General features: G+C 40.9%; 1 protein-coding gene and 1 non-coding gene across 3 annotated transcripts; both read left to right on the forward strand.

Annotated features, from left to right (window-relative positions):
• The first annotated feature begins 215 nt into the window (after positions 1 to 215).
• LOC138605638 (casein kinase II subunit alpha) lies at positions 216 to 13,353 on the forward strand. 2 transcript variants are annotated; one of them, XM_069678020.1, is made up of 14 exons: positions 216 to 332; positions 4,044 to 4,354; positions 4,450 to 4,561; positions 4,667 to 4,768; positions 7,049 to 7,099; positions 7,395 to 7,454; positions 7,712 to 7,795; positions 8,043 to 8,153; positions 8,883 to 8,984; positions 9,272 to 9,372; positions 10,377 to 10,525; positions 10,616 to 10,705; positions 10,881 to 10,914; positions 11,804 to 11,868. In XM_069678020.1, the coding sequence occupies exons 2-13, from the start codon at positions 4,254 to 4,256 to the stop codon at positions 10,886 to 10,888; spliced, it is 1,071 nt and encodes a 356-aa protein (XP_069534121.1). In that variant the 5' UTR covers positions 216 to 332; positions 4,044 to 4,253; the 3' UTR covers positions 10,889 to 10,914; positions 11,804 to 11,868. The 2 variants fall into 2 exon arrangements, with proteins under 2 accessions (XP_069534121.1, XP_069534120.1); XM_069678019.1 differs by lacking the exon at positions 10,881 to 10,914 and having other exon boundaries at positions 11,804 to 13,353.
• Positions 7,153 to 7,289, forward strand: LOC138606646 (small nucleolar RNA SNORA57). The gene has a single exon (XR_011309371.1). It is a non-coding gene; the product is annotated as a small nucleolar RNA SNORA57 (small nucleolar RNA).
• Positions 13,354 to 13,825: the final 472 nt, after the last annotated feature.

The following is a 13,825-nucleotide window of genomic DNA, read 5'->3' on the forward strand; positions in this document are numbered from 1 at the left end:
TACCATTAACCTATTTCCTGCCAAACGACAGCTCCACACTCCAGTCGACTAGGTGGCGGTAATGCACCTTTAAGCTGGTTTGCCAACAGCCATTAAAACTCAAAGCAAAAGAAGCAGCAGAAGGCTACTTTGCAGTTAGTGATTTGTCCCTCCACAGCTTCCGTTGCAGTACTCGGGGACGTAGGTGGCGGCGGTGGTCAGCCATATTGTCTCTGATACAGCAGAAATCACACACTGGCATAGACACACCGGCGAAGGAGGGAGGCAAGGACCGTTGCCTGACGAAACACTGCTTATCGGGAAGCATTTCGGTTGTCGTGTTGCTCAAGGGGGTAAATATTCACTCCAGTGTTACTCTGTTGTTGATAGTGCCGACTCACAATCTTTGTAAAATATAGATCCACGGCGGAAGCTCGCGAGCGCGTACGTTAGCGTGCTCAGGTTAGCAGGCTAACAACTTGGGCCCGCATAAGTTACAAACACCTTCTGCTCACACTGAAAGCCATTCCGGCCGGATGATCAAATTATCTTACTAATATGCGACTGTTCTAGTTATCGGAAAATGTATATATATAATGTTGCTTAACCAGTGGCTGAAATAATATTTTAACAATTCACAATTACATCATTAGCTTTTATTTTAATGTCGACATTACGTTAACACCACGAATATCGCATAAATTAGAGTGAATAAGTGTAACACGTTATATTTAAAATGAGCACACATGGCTCTCACCATCATTTCTGTGCTTCTTGAAGCAAAACGGTTACGGCATTTTTGTAAGAGCTAACATGCCAAGAAATTTATCGCTGATAGGGCTAGCTAGCTAGCTGAGATGAATGCCCGATGGAGGAGTTGAATCGGTCGATCCGGAGGTCTTCAATCATGTTGCATGATGGTGTCTTTGTGGGTAGCACTAAATACTAAGGTCTTAACGTTACAATCACTTTTTTCTTGCTTTTATCAACGGAAGAAATAACCGTTTTTAACTTTATGATGGCCAAGTCAGTTGATATTTGTCTTATTAAGGTAACGTAAGTGCAAATCCTGTACAGCAATGCTAGTCGACAACTGACAACTATTTTGTTAGTCGACGAGTCATCGATTATTGAAACGATTAGTTGACTAGTCGGATAATTAATTGCACAATTGATTGATGGCTCTTACATAACTGTCAGCTTTTACATTTAGTTGGAGGTTCTTTTAAGCATGTGCAAACTACCTATAAAGAGACTAAATAAGTTATTCTTTTAAAGAAATATTTATACTTTGTGGCTGATTTGACTCCAACTGATACAACAGATAAATAAAAGGAGGAAGTACAAAAGATGAGAAGGAGAAAAAAAAGTGTTTAAGGTGAGGGAATATAAATGTAAATGAGAGAAAAATCACACAGTGTGGCTGTAACTTAGGACTTTCAAGTTGAATGTCACAGTAGGTGTTTAAAAAAAATAGATGCGTCAGGTTCTTTCTATAGCATTACACTGTTATATTAATGTTAAAAAACAATACAACTCCTTCCATAGCTAACGTTAACCAGCTGAGTAGCTAAGTACCTTATCTGGGCAAATCTTGCCTGCATCATCCACAAGTCCAATGTGCCTTTTCTTCAAATTCTCACATATTACTGACATGCTCCTGTGATAAGCAAGGTCCGCTTATAAAATCTTGCAGGCAATGCTTTTCTTTGAGGGTGAAATGCTCCCAGACTATAGAAGCTCGAGGACACGATAGTGTTATGTTGGCCGCTGCTATGTTTTGTTTACTTGTCGCTTCCTGGTCGCTGTTTTGCATGGGCAACTCTCAGCGGACTAAGGGTGCCAGATGGCTTACCCCTGAGCAACTCAGCTCCTGAAAATGATATGTCCACACACAGCATGAAAACATGCTTGACAACGACTTATCGACAATTTATCGATTTTTGTCGACAGCGTTGACTAATCCTTGCACCCCTATTGAACAATATGTCATTATGTGTCACATGGACTTGGAGAGCCTGATTTTCTGGAGGCTGAGCACAAAGCCAAATTGATTTTCAGTTGTGCATTCTTCATTTTTTTGTTGTGTAGCTCACTGTACATACAATTCATCTGTTGGTATCTCTTTTTTGGGCCACCTTTCTGTACCTTTTGCGGTACAATAGGGAAAACAAAAATGTTCATAACAGTTTGCCATTGTTTATCAAAAATGGAAACATTCAGCAGTGGGTCTGCCACAATTCTTAATGTAACAGCTGGGGCACTCAAATACTGGCTTTTACAATAATAAGAAAGAGAGTACAGATAGGACGGCGACCACTTAAACTGTGGATGTTTGTAGCCATGCTGGAGACTAATGTGCAACCTAATGAAACAGTATCATTCACTGGCAAGTTATGATTTGACACTTGGCAAAGACTAATGCAATGTATGTAGCTGTTGTGCAATGAATCCTACTATTAGAAAGGTGTTGATTAAATTATTGATAATAGTAATAGGATTTATTTATTTCATGTTTATTTGTACAGGGACAAGTGTGACAGGAGTAAACCGATGCCACACGCTACAGCGTTTATAGCCTTGGCTAATTTGCAGTGCCTGTCCCTAGATGGGCCTTTTAAAATACCTGAAATAAGCAACAAATACACAGGAGACAGTACAAAACAGACTCAACAGCAATAAAACAGGATACAAAATATCCTACAATAAAGGGAAGCACAAAATCAAACATGACTAGGCTTACCTGACTGAGCCCTCTTCAAAAACAGTTTCAGATTGAGTTTAAAATGCTCAATCTCAATGTGTGTCAAAAAGGATTCCATACAGAGATTAATAATGGTACTATTAATGGTACTTATAGATGCTAATACTAATCAATGCTCTCATTGTTAGTGTTAGCTATAATTGGGTTTGGCTGACATTTTCTATAGGATTCATCTGGACCATAAATCAAAAATGCTTAAAACACATGCTTACTCTGTCCAGAGTGAATAACTACCCGGTTGAATCATTGTACTTTTGTTGTGTAGCTTGGTCATTGTAAACAGAGCAACGCAGAAGCAACAGCTAGGCAGGCTCTACACTATATCAACCCAGTCCCAAATTATCACAAGCCACAAAACTGAGATGGAAGCCTGGGAGGTTAATAAAAACTGATTGCAAAGTGAAGCAGGACGGCAGGTCTCCATTCAGTCTGCTGCTCTGCCGTTTCTACTCTGGTGATGGATACCAGTGAAGTCGTAAACCACTTTTGAACCAGATTGTGTTAACATTACGTGACAACTTTCTCTGCTTTAGTGCACTGTGATTGACTCTTTGGCGGACTGTGACAGCAACCCCACAGAAAACCTCACTTGGTCCGAGGGGATTTTATAAATGCATATCAGGACGCATTCTTGTACTTTATAAATATTTAGCTTGTTGATGAACTTAAAAGAACATATTTAGTAGGATTGGTCAGACGAACTAACTGTGGCCAACGGTATACAGTCTTTTTTGTTATTGAGTTCAGTGCAACACTAAACTCCTTTTTCAAGCTGAATGAGTTATGTTTTCATGTGGCATTTTAATGTCTTTCTTCTACATCCGTTCTGTAAAGAAATTAGATTTACACAGTCAGGAAAGTTACATGACTTTATGAAGTCCACACACTTGCCCTACCTTGTACTGTTCAGGGTCCAGCTGCTATGTTTCCGTCGCCCCTGTCCTCTTCCATCAGTTAGTTTTGTAGTCATTTTTAGACCCGTTTTGTTTACAGCCTGCCATGTTGTTGGTCCTGTATTGTTCTGTATTAAATGACGCAGTTAAAAATCATAACTGCGCCCCCCTGAACCAAGAAATCGCCTATCGTGATTTTGAAGTTGTCATATGTGAATGGCAGACGTCACTGGCTGATATATTTTTTTCAGGCACAGTGCTAAACATTCACTGGTGTTAAGATTTGAGCTTTAATTTATTTGATATTGTTACTGGCAATTGGTGTTCAAAGACACTGTGATGTAGCATAGTAGATCAGGAATTCAATTTCTCTAATCTTTATTTTCCTTTCCCAACTTCTTTGACAGCTATCCCACCGTGCCCGTGGTGGCCCCTTCCCCTCCCCGTCCTCAGGCAAAGCCCCCCCCCCCCAAACCCTTTGCCCTGTTGGGATCAGCTTCCCCCCTCACCCCCTACCTTCCCTCCTCTTCCTCCCTCCCTCCCACCCCTCCTTCCTGTACATCAACTGTCATCTACTGCAGTAAGATCTCCCCACCATCTCTGCCAAGCTGTCGGACATGTCAGGACCCGTGCCGAGCCGGGCCAGGGTGTACACTGAGGTCAACACTCATCGGCCCAGGGAGTACTGGGACTATGAGTCCCACGTGGTTGAATGGGGGTAAATACCTTATTGACCCTCACACAGTATTTGTAGCATACTGCTGGACATCTCCTCAACCCAGCTAATGTTCTGTTGTGATCTTTTTCTCACAGAAACCAGGATGACTTTCAGTTGGTTCGGAAGCTAGGACGTGGCAAGTACAGTGAGGTCTTTGAGGCGATCAACATCACCAATAATGAGAAGGTGGTGGTCAAGATTCTCAAGGTAAATCAATACACAGACATATGCCTCAATCAAGTCAGTGGCTTTAATTGAACGCTTGAATGCTATAATTCCACCTGACTAACTGCCTCATCCTTTTACCTTCAGCCTGTGAAGAAAAAGAAGATCAAGCGTGAGATCAAGATTTTGGAAAACCTACGAGGAGGTCCAAACATTATCTCGCTCATCGATATTGTGAAAGACCCAGTCGTAAGTACAGTTCATTGATTTATTGAACGCTTGATTTTTATGTCATGGCTACAGCAGAGGCCATAATTACACTATATTTTTCTTTTGTTTTCCTGCTGACCTGATTTCCATTTTATGAAAACATAAACTGTACGTTGGGGTTCTGAAATATCATTGCTGGACCAATAGTTTGGTGAGCCCGCCAGCTGTGCAAGCGTATCCATTTCACTTGTGCTCGGGAAGTATGTGTCTGTAAGTACTGAAGTTAGATAGCTTAGATGTATCTAATCAGTTACGCAGCCTTGTATTTCTGTGTTGTGTCAGGGCTCTCTCCAAATAATTTAACTATTAATATATTATAATGATGCAGGACTGCCATCTTCATTACAGAATGTAAAAGATCTCTGCTCTGACCTACATGCAAAAATACGTTTAGACTCTGTATAAAGACTTTATTTTTATGAAATATTTCAAATTAGTCTAAATTTTGCAGTGGGAAAAAGAACCAATTGCCTACAACAGCACTACTTTTATTCTTATATGTTAAATGCAACCTGTAATTACATTGGTGAAATATTAAAAATCCTCAAAGTCCATCAGACTGACCAGATGACTGTTTTGTTGTATTCACTATACATTTGCTTCATGGTAGTCAAGAGCAGCATGCCACGCTGTCAGGGTCAACACAAAACAGCAGGGTAAATCTCGGAAGCTCATTAGTTCTTCACAGTCAACAAGTTCCAGGAACAGAGGAAGTGAAGCTAAATACTAAACAAGGAACTAAAGGTCTGTTTTGTACATACCTGTTCATGTTTCAGCACATTTCACCAACGGTGAAGATTATGCAAATAACACTTTTGTGTCATCCTGCTGTTTTTACCGTTGACTGATGTTTGTCCTCCTCAAAAACAGTCTTCAAAAAGTCACACAACTATAAAAAGGTTGATAGTTCATCGGTTGTGTGTCAAGGAAACTTGCCCAGCATTTGGTGTTGTTGCTGTTCAAATTTATGGTTTTGCTGCTATTCTGTTTAATATTGACATCTCAGTATTGAATATTAAAATAATCATTAAGTGTAGCCCACGTCTGCTACTTCCCAGCCTTGTAAAACCTGTGGAGAGCCCTGTTTAGAAAGCACCCTTTCCCTGTATAGCACTAAAACAATTAGTAGATTAACCCCTTGTTCAATTATACAACACTGGCATTCATCAATAAAAAAACACCTGTTTGAAATAGGTCTGCCCGATATAGACTATACCATTTAGTGACATTGGAATGTTATTTGTTCTGCGATATTAATTGTAATATAAAAAAAAAATACAGGGAATTATAACCAGATAAATGCAGTCTTTTTATATACATAAACACTAAATGATCATACTTTTTATTTTTTATCTATTTCTGTTTTCCTCAAACAAAACACCCCCTCCCCTCCTACTTTTGTCAGTCTTGGCTCTGAGACAGATGCGCTTGCACGTCCCTTCAGGTCGAAAAACTCAAAGCCAGATTCAAAGGTGGAAAATCCAACAGACAAAGTTGCTATTCTAGCATTGGCAACACCTACCTACACTTTGAAGCTACCCATGAGGAGGAGGGCAGACTTATCAAAAAGAGCCAATAAACGCAGTAAAACATGTCAATATCTGCAAAGCATTTCAAGATGCTCATGCATATGACAGTGTGCTCAACGGCTGGGTCAGGCTTACAGAGAGGGGAGAGCTGCAGGAGGATGGCTGTATTTACAAATTCTGGAGTTTTTTATTTTATTCTTTCCATTTTCCAAAAAAACAGCTTTCCCCTGCTTTAATTGTCAAAACATTGATAGACAGCTGGCAAGTGCTCAAAAGCACATTAAAATGAGTTATTACATTTATTGCAGTGACTGTCTTTAAGGCCTCTTATTGTCTGTCTTCTGCAAAAGTTAGGCATCACCTCGTTGGTTTGGCCATATCTGGCCATAGGCTTGCAGTTGAAAAATTGCCAGGACATCTACTAAATGTTGAATAATGTGCGATGAAATAAATATAAAGATATGGACACTGACTGTTTTCCACCTCATCAATGATCAAGCTTGTGAACCTGTTTATGAGATCAAAATAAGACAAACTTGAACTCGGACATTTGGAGATGGTGCCCAAGTGTTGCTCACAGTGTGGCTTAGTTTGAACAGAGCTAGCTTTTAGTGCTATCGCTTATAACAATGTTGCTGTTTTATCAAATATGTGACTTTAACTGGGCCTAGTGGTACATATTGTTTGTTGAAACTGTACATATTAAAAATACAACCTTTGATGTTTTCAGTCTCGGACGCCCGCCTTGGTCTTTGAACATGTTAACAACACAGACTTCAAGGTAGGAACTGAACTTGTCTTTACTCTATAAAGCCTTGTGTACGACTACAGAAGCCTCCTTTCTTGGCATACTCGTTGTTTTTCCATACACGTGTGTGTATGTGATGGAGGGATATTAAAGTCCAGTGCTATGTCTTCGGTGCCAGAAGGTCAGCCATCTTCTGGTTCTATCCTCAATCACTGGCACAGTCTAACAGATCTAAGTTATGAATGACTGCAACATGAATGTGTGCTGCTGCTATCAGTTTACTGCAAAACATTACCACGTAACCATTTTGACTTTATTTTGTTCTCAGCAACTGTACCAGACCCTGACAGACTATGACATCCGGTTCTACATGTACGAAATCCTCAAGGTGAGTTCTCCATGTTTCAGCCGCCTCCTAGCTCATAATTTATAACCTCTAAATATCCTGGGGGAGGGGAGCAAATGTTTTACTTCCACTTTTTGCACATTTGGGCACAAGTACCATTCCAGACCTCTGTTTGGACCATCAACATTGTGTGTGTCAAGTATGCAGAAGATTTTTATAATCTGTCTGTTTTGGACGTAATGTGGAAGATAACCTTCAGACACATGGATAAAAAAAACTCCTTTCTCTTTTGTCTGCAGGCCCTGGACTACTGCCACAGCATGGGAATCATGCACAGAGATGTGAAACCGCATAATGTGATGATTGACCATGAACACCGTAAGGTGAGTTATAAACGCAGTCATGGTCGCCCCAACCTCAGCCAATACACCAAGAACAGTCAGCTATAAAAATTACAATTGTTTACTGTTGTTTTGCTTTTTGCTTTGACTGATCTCCCTGCTTCTGTTCTTTTTAACAATTGTGTTTTTGGATAAAGTAAATCAGTTATGTGTGACAAATAAGTCTCTTAACACTAATACATACACTGTCTGCTTGTAGTTGATGTTTGCTTTATTTCTTTTTCTGTAGTTGCGTCTCATCGACTGGGGACTGGCTGAGTTTTACCACCCAGGGCAGGAGTACAACGTCAGAGTCGCCTCCCGCTACTTTAAAGGTCCAGAGCTCCTGGTGGACTATCAGGTACAACTGTGGACTTGTTTGCTTTAGGTGTATCTGACATGTTTTAAGCACCTGATAATCCAGACCAATAAAAAGCAAAGGACGTGCCAGAAAGATCTTGTATGGCAGTAAGCAACATGAACATTCCAATGGAAAAAACATTCTGCCTCTCTGTATAACTCTGCTACACCGCACATTTTGCAACTGTTGTGCGGTGAGTCTCTCTATAGCACCGAGGCAAGGAGAGAGAGAGATGCTGTTTATTCCAAAAAAGTTGAAACTTAGTGCTACCGTTAGCTGTTATCGTCAGAGCTACCGTTACCTGTCAAGAAGGAACAGGGCAACCTCTGCATCGCTCTTCAGCCCCTTACACTCCCACTCGTCTGATCCCTCTTTTTATTTAGGGCTTTCTTTCTATCTTTTTTCTCCTCCAAGCTCTTCCTTCTTTTTGCTTCTTTAGCAGTATATGCTCTTGTCGACAAAGGAGGTACAGGAAATTTTCCGCCATAGCTACTGACTGACACAACCTATCTGTAGAACTATCTGTATATCCATGTTTTTTATAATGAAACTCTTGTTATACAGCATTTCTTTTGCTCGTACCAGCCGGTTTGTAGTCACTTTATCCCTTACCTAGCTTGCCATCTCCTCACCTAGGATTCACACAACCCCGATATAATGAATGCAAGTTTGTGTTCTTAGAGCTCTCTGCTGTGCTCCTTTCTAAGGCTTCGTCTGTGTGTGTTTCAGATGTATGACTACAGTCTGGATATGTGGAGCTTGGGCTGCATGTTGGCGAGCATGATCTTCAGGAAGGAGCCCTTCTTCCATGGCCATGACAACTATGACCAGGTAAACACAAAGTAGGGCTGGCTCATGAGGATTTAAACTGCAGCTACATTAATTGCAATCTATGACATGCTCTCCCCGAAAGTAGTTTTGTTCAAGATTCTTGTGGATCAATGTTTTTTAAAAACAACACCAACATGTATAGACGGTCATTTCTGGTGAAAGATCTTGTGAAACGGTCAACCACCAAGTATTTCCTAAAACTGACTCGTCTGGTTTCAACATGGAATTGTCTCTGAAAGAGTTTAAGACTGTTGTACAGAGCTAATAATCTGTTTGTGCTCCTGCAGTTGGTGAGAATAGCCAAGGTTCTGGGGACTGAAGACCTCTACGATTACATCGACAAGTACAATATTGAGCTGGAACCTCGCTTCAATGACATACTGGGAAGGTGAGAGATCTTACTGCAGTGATATGATGATGATGATGATGATGATGATGATGTCGATGATGTCTTGTCTATGTAGTCTTTTATTTGACACTTGTGCTGGAGGAAAAAGAGTCATACTATCAACATTGAACTTTAATGCCCTACTCCAGTGTATTTCTGCATCTTTACAATAATTCATATATTTCTGTAAATGTTGATTAGCCATGAAGCCTAGCAAATACTTTTTTGACAAATAACTTTATTTTGTGCTCTAGGTTAAAAAAAGAAAAGTAATGCTGTAGTTAAAGCAGAATTCTTATGTATGCTTATTGTGGAAGCTGCACGTCTTGCCTCATCATCGAAAACCTTACACACACATTGTGATGACGTGGCTTTTGAGTCGAGGTCAAGGTTCATGAAGTTGGTGTGTTTCTGGAGACCAGTCATATTGGTTACTGTACAAAAAACACAATGAATTGTGATAAAACACTTTATATGGATCTATGCTGGTTTTCCCTCTCGATGTTGTCGGGCTGCCTGTACGGTCACTGATCTACAGAGTTTCTAATTGGACAGATTAACTAGTTCAGTTAGTGCCTGGACTGGATGCTCATGGCACTGCTCCCACCAGAGCTTTGCATTGCCATGCAGAGAAGGGTTTTTAAGCAGGGGGTGGGACCAAGTAGGAAAGGTTTTAGGAATGAGCCCTGAAACCGGGCAAGAGAATGTGTAACTGCACTCGGCAGCCTCCCAGTGAATATGGCTGGACCAGCAGGAGCCCCTTTGAAGATAGGAAATACAGTTCTCGGGTGATTTATGGCTGCTTAGGCTCGGACTCCTTACAATTTAGTCAGCAGTTTTAAATGGCCAGGAGCCAAATCCAGCATCCTAGTTTCTACTGCAAATATCCTCAGCCTTGATGTATGTGAGAGTGACTGTATGCTAAAACAGCGATCTTGTTGCAGTTGTAATGGATTATGACTGAATATTAACCACACTCTCATCTTTCTTTCTTTAATCTCTAGGCATTCTCGTAAGCGGTGGGAGCGCTTTGTCCACAGTGAGAACCAGCACCTGGTCAGCCCTGAGGCTCTGGATTTCCTCGACAAGCTTCTGCGCTACGACCACCAGGCTCGGCTGACTGCCCGCGAGGCCATGGATCACCCTTACTTCTGTAAGCCTTTAAAAATGTGTTTTAGTATTGAAGTGTTAAATTACAATCGGCATAAGCAAAAAGTGATTTCCTTTATTTTTGTTCCCACAGTCCCCATTGTGAAAGATCAGTCTCGTGTGGCCGGATCAGCCAACCTGCCCAGTGGAAACCCAGCCGTTAGCACAGCTAGCATGATCACTGGTAAGAACACACAAACATGCTATGAAGTGATTATACTGTCCTGCAACATTTATGGCAACATCATATTTAATGCACAGTGATTTTTTTGTTGGTGCAAACTGTAAACACATTTTTTTAGATCCTATTTGTTTATCAGTCCTTCTCAGGTTACTAATACTTTTTTCTACTTACTAAGATCCCTGAACAGAGTGTTACGACAACGAACGCAGGTGATCAGACAGGTTTTCTATACTTCCACCGTTTAATCTGATTATCCAAGCCACTGATTTGGAAGTGAGAACAAAAGACAATTATGAAGTTGTTGTTGTTGACATCCTGCAAATGTTCCAGAGCTGCTTCCTGGTTCACCTGGGATCACACGCAACATTATGGATAAATTATACTGTACATTTTAGTCAAATCTTTTCACATCTCAGGCTGTCAGACAGGAGAACAAATTAATCTCCTGGTCTGTGATTGCAATACTGAATGTATATTTGCTGTTGTGAAGGAAAAACAAAGAGCAAAAACCTGAGAGACTATAAAATAATGGTAAGATGGGGAGACAGAATTGGGGGGCAGCCTAAGTAGCTGTTGCACAGCCTTCCAAGGTGCAAGAGATCAGTCTTGATGGCTCCATTGTCTCTACCTGCAGGCAGCCTGCAATTATGAAAAATCTACTATTTACCGTAAACTTTTCTATAGCTATTTATTTAAAAAAAAACGTGTATACAAGTTATTTCAACAGTATTTCAGTTTATTTTAATTTAAAACGCATTCAAAACACACACATATTACAGCCTACCATCTGTTTTCACCGTGTCGAGTTTGCAATCCTGCTAGCTACTGGTGCTGTAGCTAGTGGTAGCTGGCAGCCTACGGTAATGCTGATTGTAGTGAGATTGGCGACTGCAATGGCGATCATGACGGTGCATGTCCGTGACGTAGTGTTAAAACAGCGAGGAAAACACAAAACAGTACTGCCCGCCCCAAATGTGTCTTGGGGTATTGATTTGCAAGCCCAGCCCAAGTTCACCACACCCCCTTTGTTTGTCTGGTTACTGAACATGAACAATGTGGTTTTTTTTTCCCTAATGTCTCTGACTTCTCCTCCCTCAGGTATCTCTGCCTTGCCAGCCTCCACTGCCCTGGGCCCTCTCACTGGCTCGCCAGTCCTGTCTGCTGCCACCAACGTCCTGAGCACTCCGGTGCCCGCTGCTGTTGGCGCCCCACAGTGACACTCCACCCAAATCTACACCCACTCTCCCCTTACCCACCACCATCACCCAGCCCGGGGGGAGAAACTAGACAGGTGCCACTCTGCCAGCCCTCACCACATCAAACCTATCCTGGTGTGACCGCACCCAACCAACCGCCGTGCTGGAGGACGCCGTCGTCTAAGAAAAGAAAAATGTTTTTTCCTTTTCCTCCTTGAATGAACATGTTAACCTGACAACTGAAATGAATGTTCTGTGTAACTGAAATATACAGGTATTCCTTTCATTTTTCCCCACGAGTGAATACAAAGGAGTGTGTGTTTGTGTGTGTGGTGATGAGTCAGAGAGGGAGTTTCATCCACGGCTGATTCGGGGTCTCAACAGCATGTTTTAGTTTGGATTGTGAAGGCAGTGGTCAATAAGTTCATCAGCAGAAGGCAAAAGAAAGTTGTTGGCCATCAGGACCAAAAGGAGCACATCCTGTATAGTTTACTACTGCAGCACAGTCAAAAACAAAACCTGATGAGAACACATAATATACCTAGATGAGTGTAAACACCCTCCAGATCACAGCATTTTGGAAGTGTTTGGTGCTGTTCTGTGCTCCAGGTGTATGTGAACACAATGACACTTCAACACTTTCTCTGCCTGAGTCGTTTCGTCTTGCCTTTCTTACCAAACCAGATAACCAGTCTTCTTTTGATATGCGACTCCCCCGCCACGTCATCCCTTGTTATTAATTAGTTTTATATTGAAATGTGTTGGATTGCTGGATAAGTGGTTCGATCCACTCTAGTGTTGTACAATGAACTCTTAAAGAAGCCAGGTAAGGTTCATTCAGGTTCTCAAAGAAATGGTTCCTCAAACGTGCTGCTTTCCACTTCCTTGAATTACTTCAAGTGGCTTTTCTTGAATTATTTCAAGACATAACCAAAGTTTACTCAGTTGGTTGGAAGAAGAGACTGACCAAACCTAGTTTTTGTTATGCGAGAGCTACTCATGGAGACACTGTAACGCAATGTGGGTTATATTGATAAAGATGACAACATGATACAATAACTTTCTGCAGGTGACTGGAGTGCTGTTAGTGTTGGAGGGAAGTTCAGTTCTGTAAAGTGTAGTGACATGGGTAAAGCTTTGTGATGAGTAATAGTTGACTTTCACCAACATGTTGAGGGAAGTATTGAGGTTGAATAGCACTTGAAGAGTAGAGTTTTCCCCAGTGTTTTAGTGCCAGAGTTTGAAAGTGTAAGTTTTAATCCCTGCTGTAAATACGCATCTTTTTTTTGTTTTTCATCTCAAAACCTGAAAATGCAAATAAATCAGAACATGTATACATTGACCTGAACACGGAGCAGTTTGAGTCCCTACATCACTGTATATATTTTTATGTCCTTATGTAGAAGACTAGTATTTGAAAATATTTGTGTAAATAAACAGGTGTTTTATTTATCAGGTACATCTGACTGATTTATGTCCATGTTCATAAAGACACTTCTCATGCAAAGTGCAAATTATGGAGTTCTAAAACTAATATATTTTAACATGTAAGCTGAGGGTTATTTTCACATTGTCTAAAAGGGCTGTAATGGTATTTTTTGATATATTTTGGGGTCTTAATGACTAACGGATACAAAACGTAAAGGAATTGCTGGTAAGTTTGTAGTTTTTAAGGGTTGTATTGATCTAACAACACAAAAGTCACAGTACAAAAAAAGACTTAATGATCAATGCTGTGAGACCAGCAATTCCTGCACAAAATCTACAGCATTAAGTAAAACTGCTTGAAGCAGATGAGCAGAACTCTTCTCAACTGTAGTCCACAGACAAATGGTTGTCATCACATTAGTTATATGCATTTATTTACGATCTCAGGCTACCCTACATGTTTGTGAGGTGAAGTTTGTTCAGCTGGACCTTTTTA

This window comes from Semicossyphus pulcher, unplaced genomic scaffold (assembly GCF_022749685.1).
Source record: "Semicossyphus pulcher isolate SPU_LCO1_2020_fin unplaced genomic scaffold, fSemPul1.0.p SCAF_3, whole genome shotgun sequence".
In the NCBI taxonomy this organism is placed as follows: Eukaryota; Metazoa; Chordata; class Actinopteri; order Labriformes; family Labridae; genus Semicossyphus; species Semicossyphus pulcher.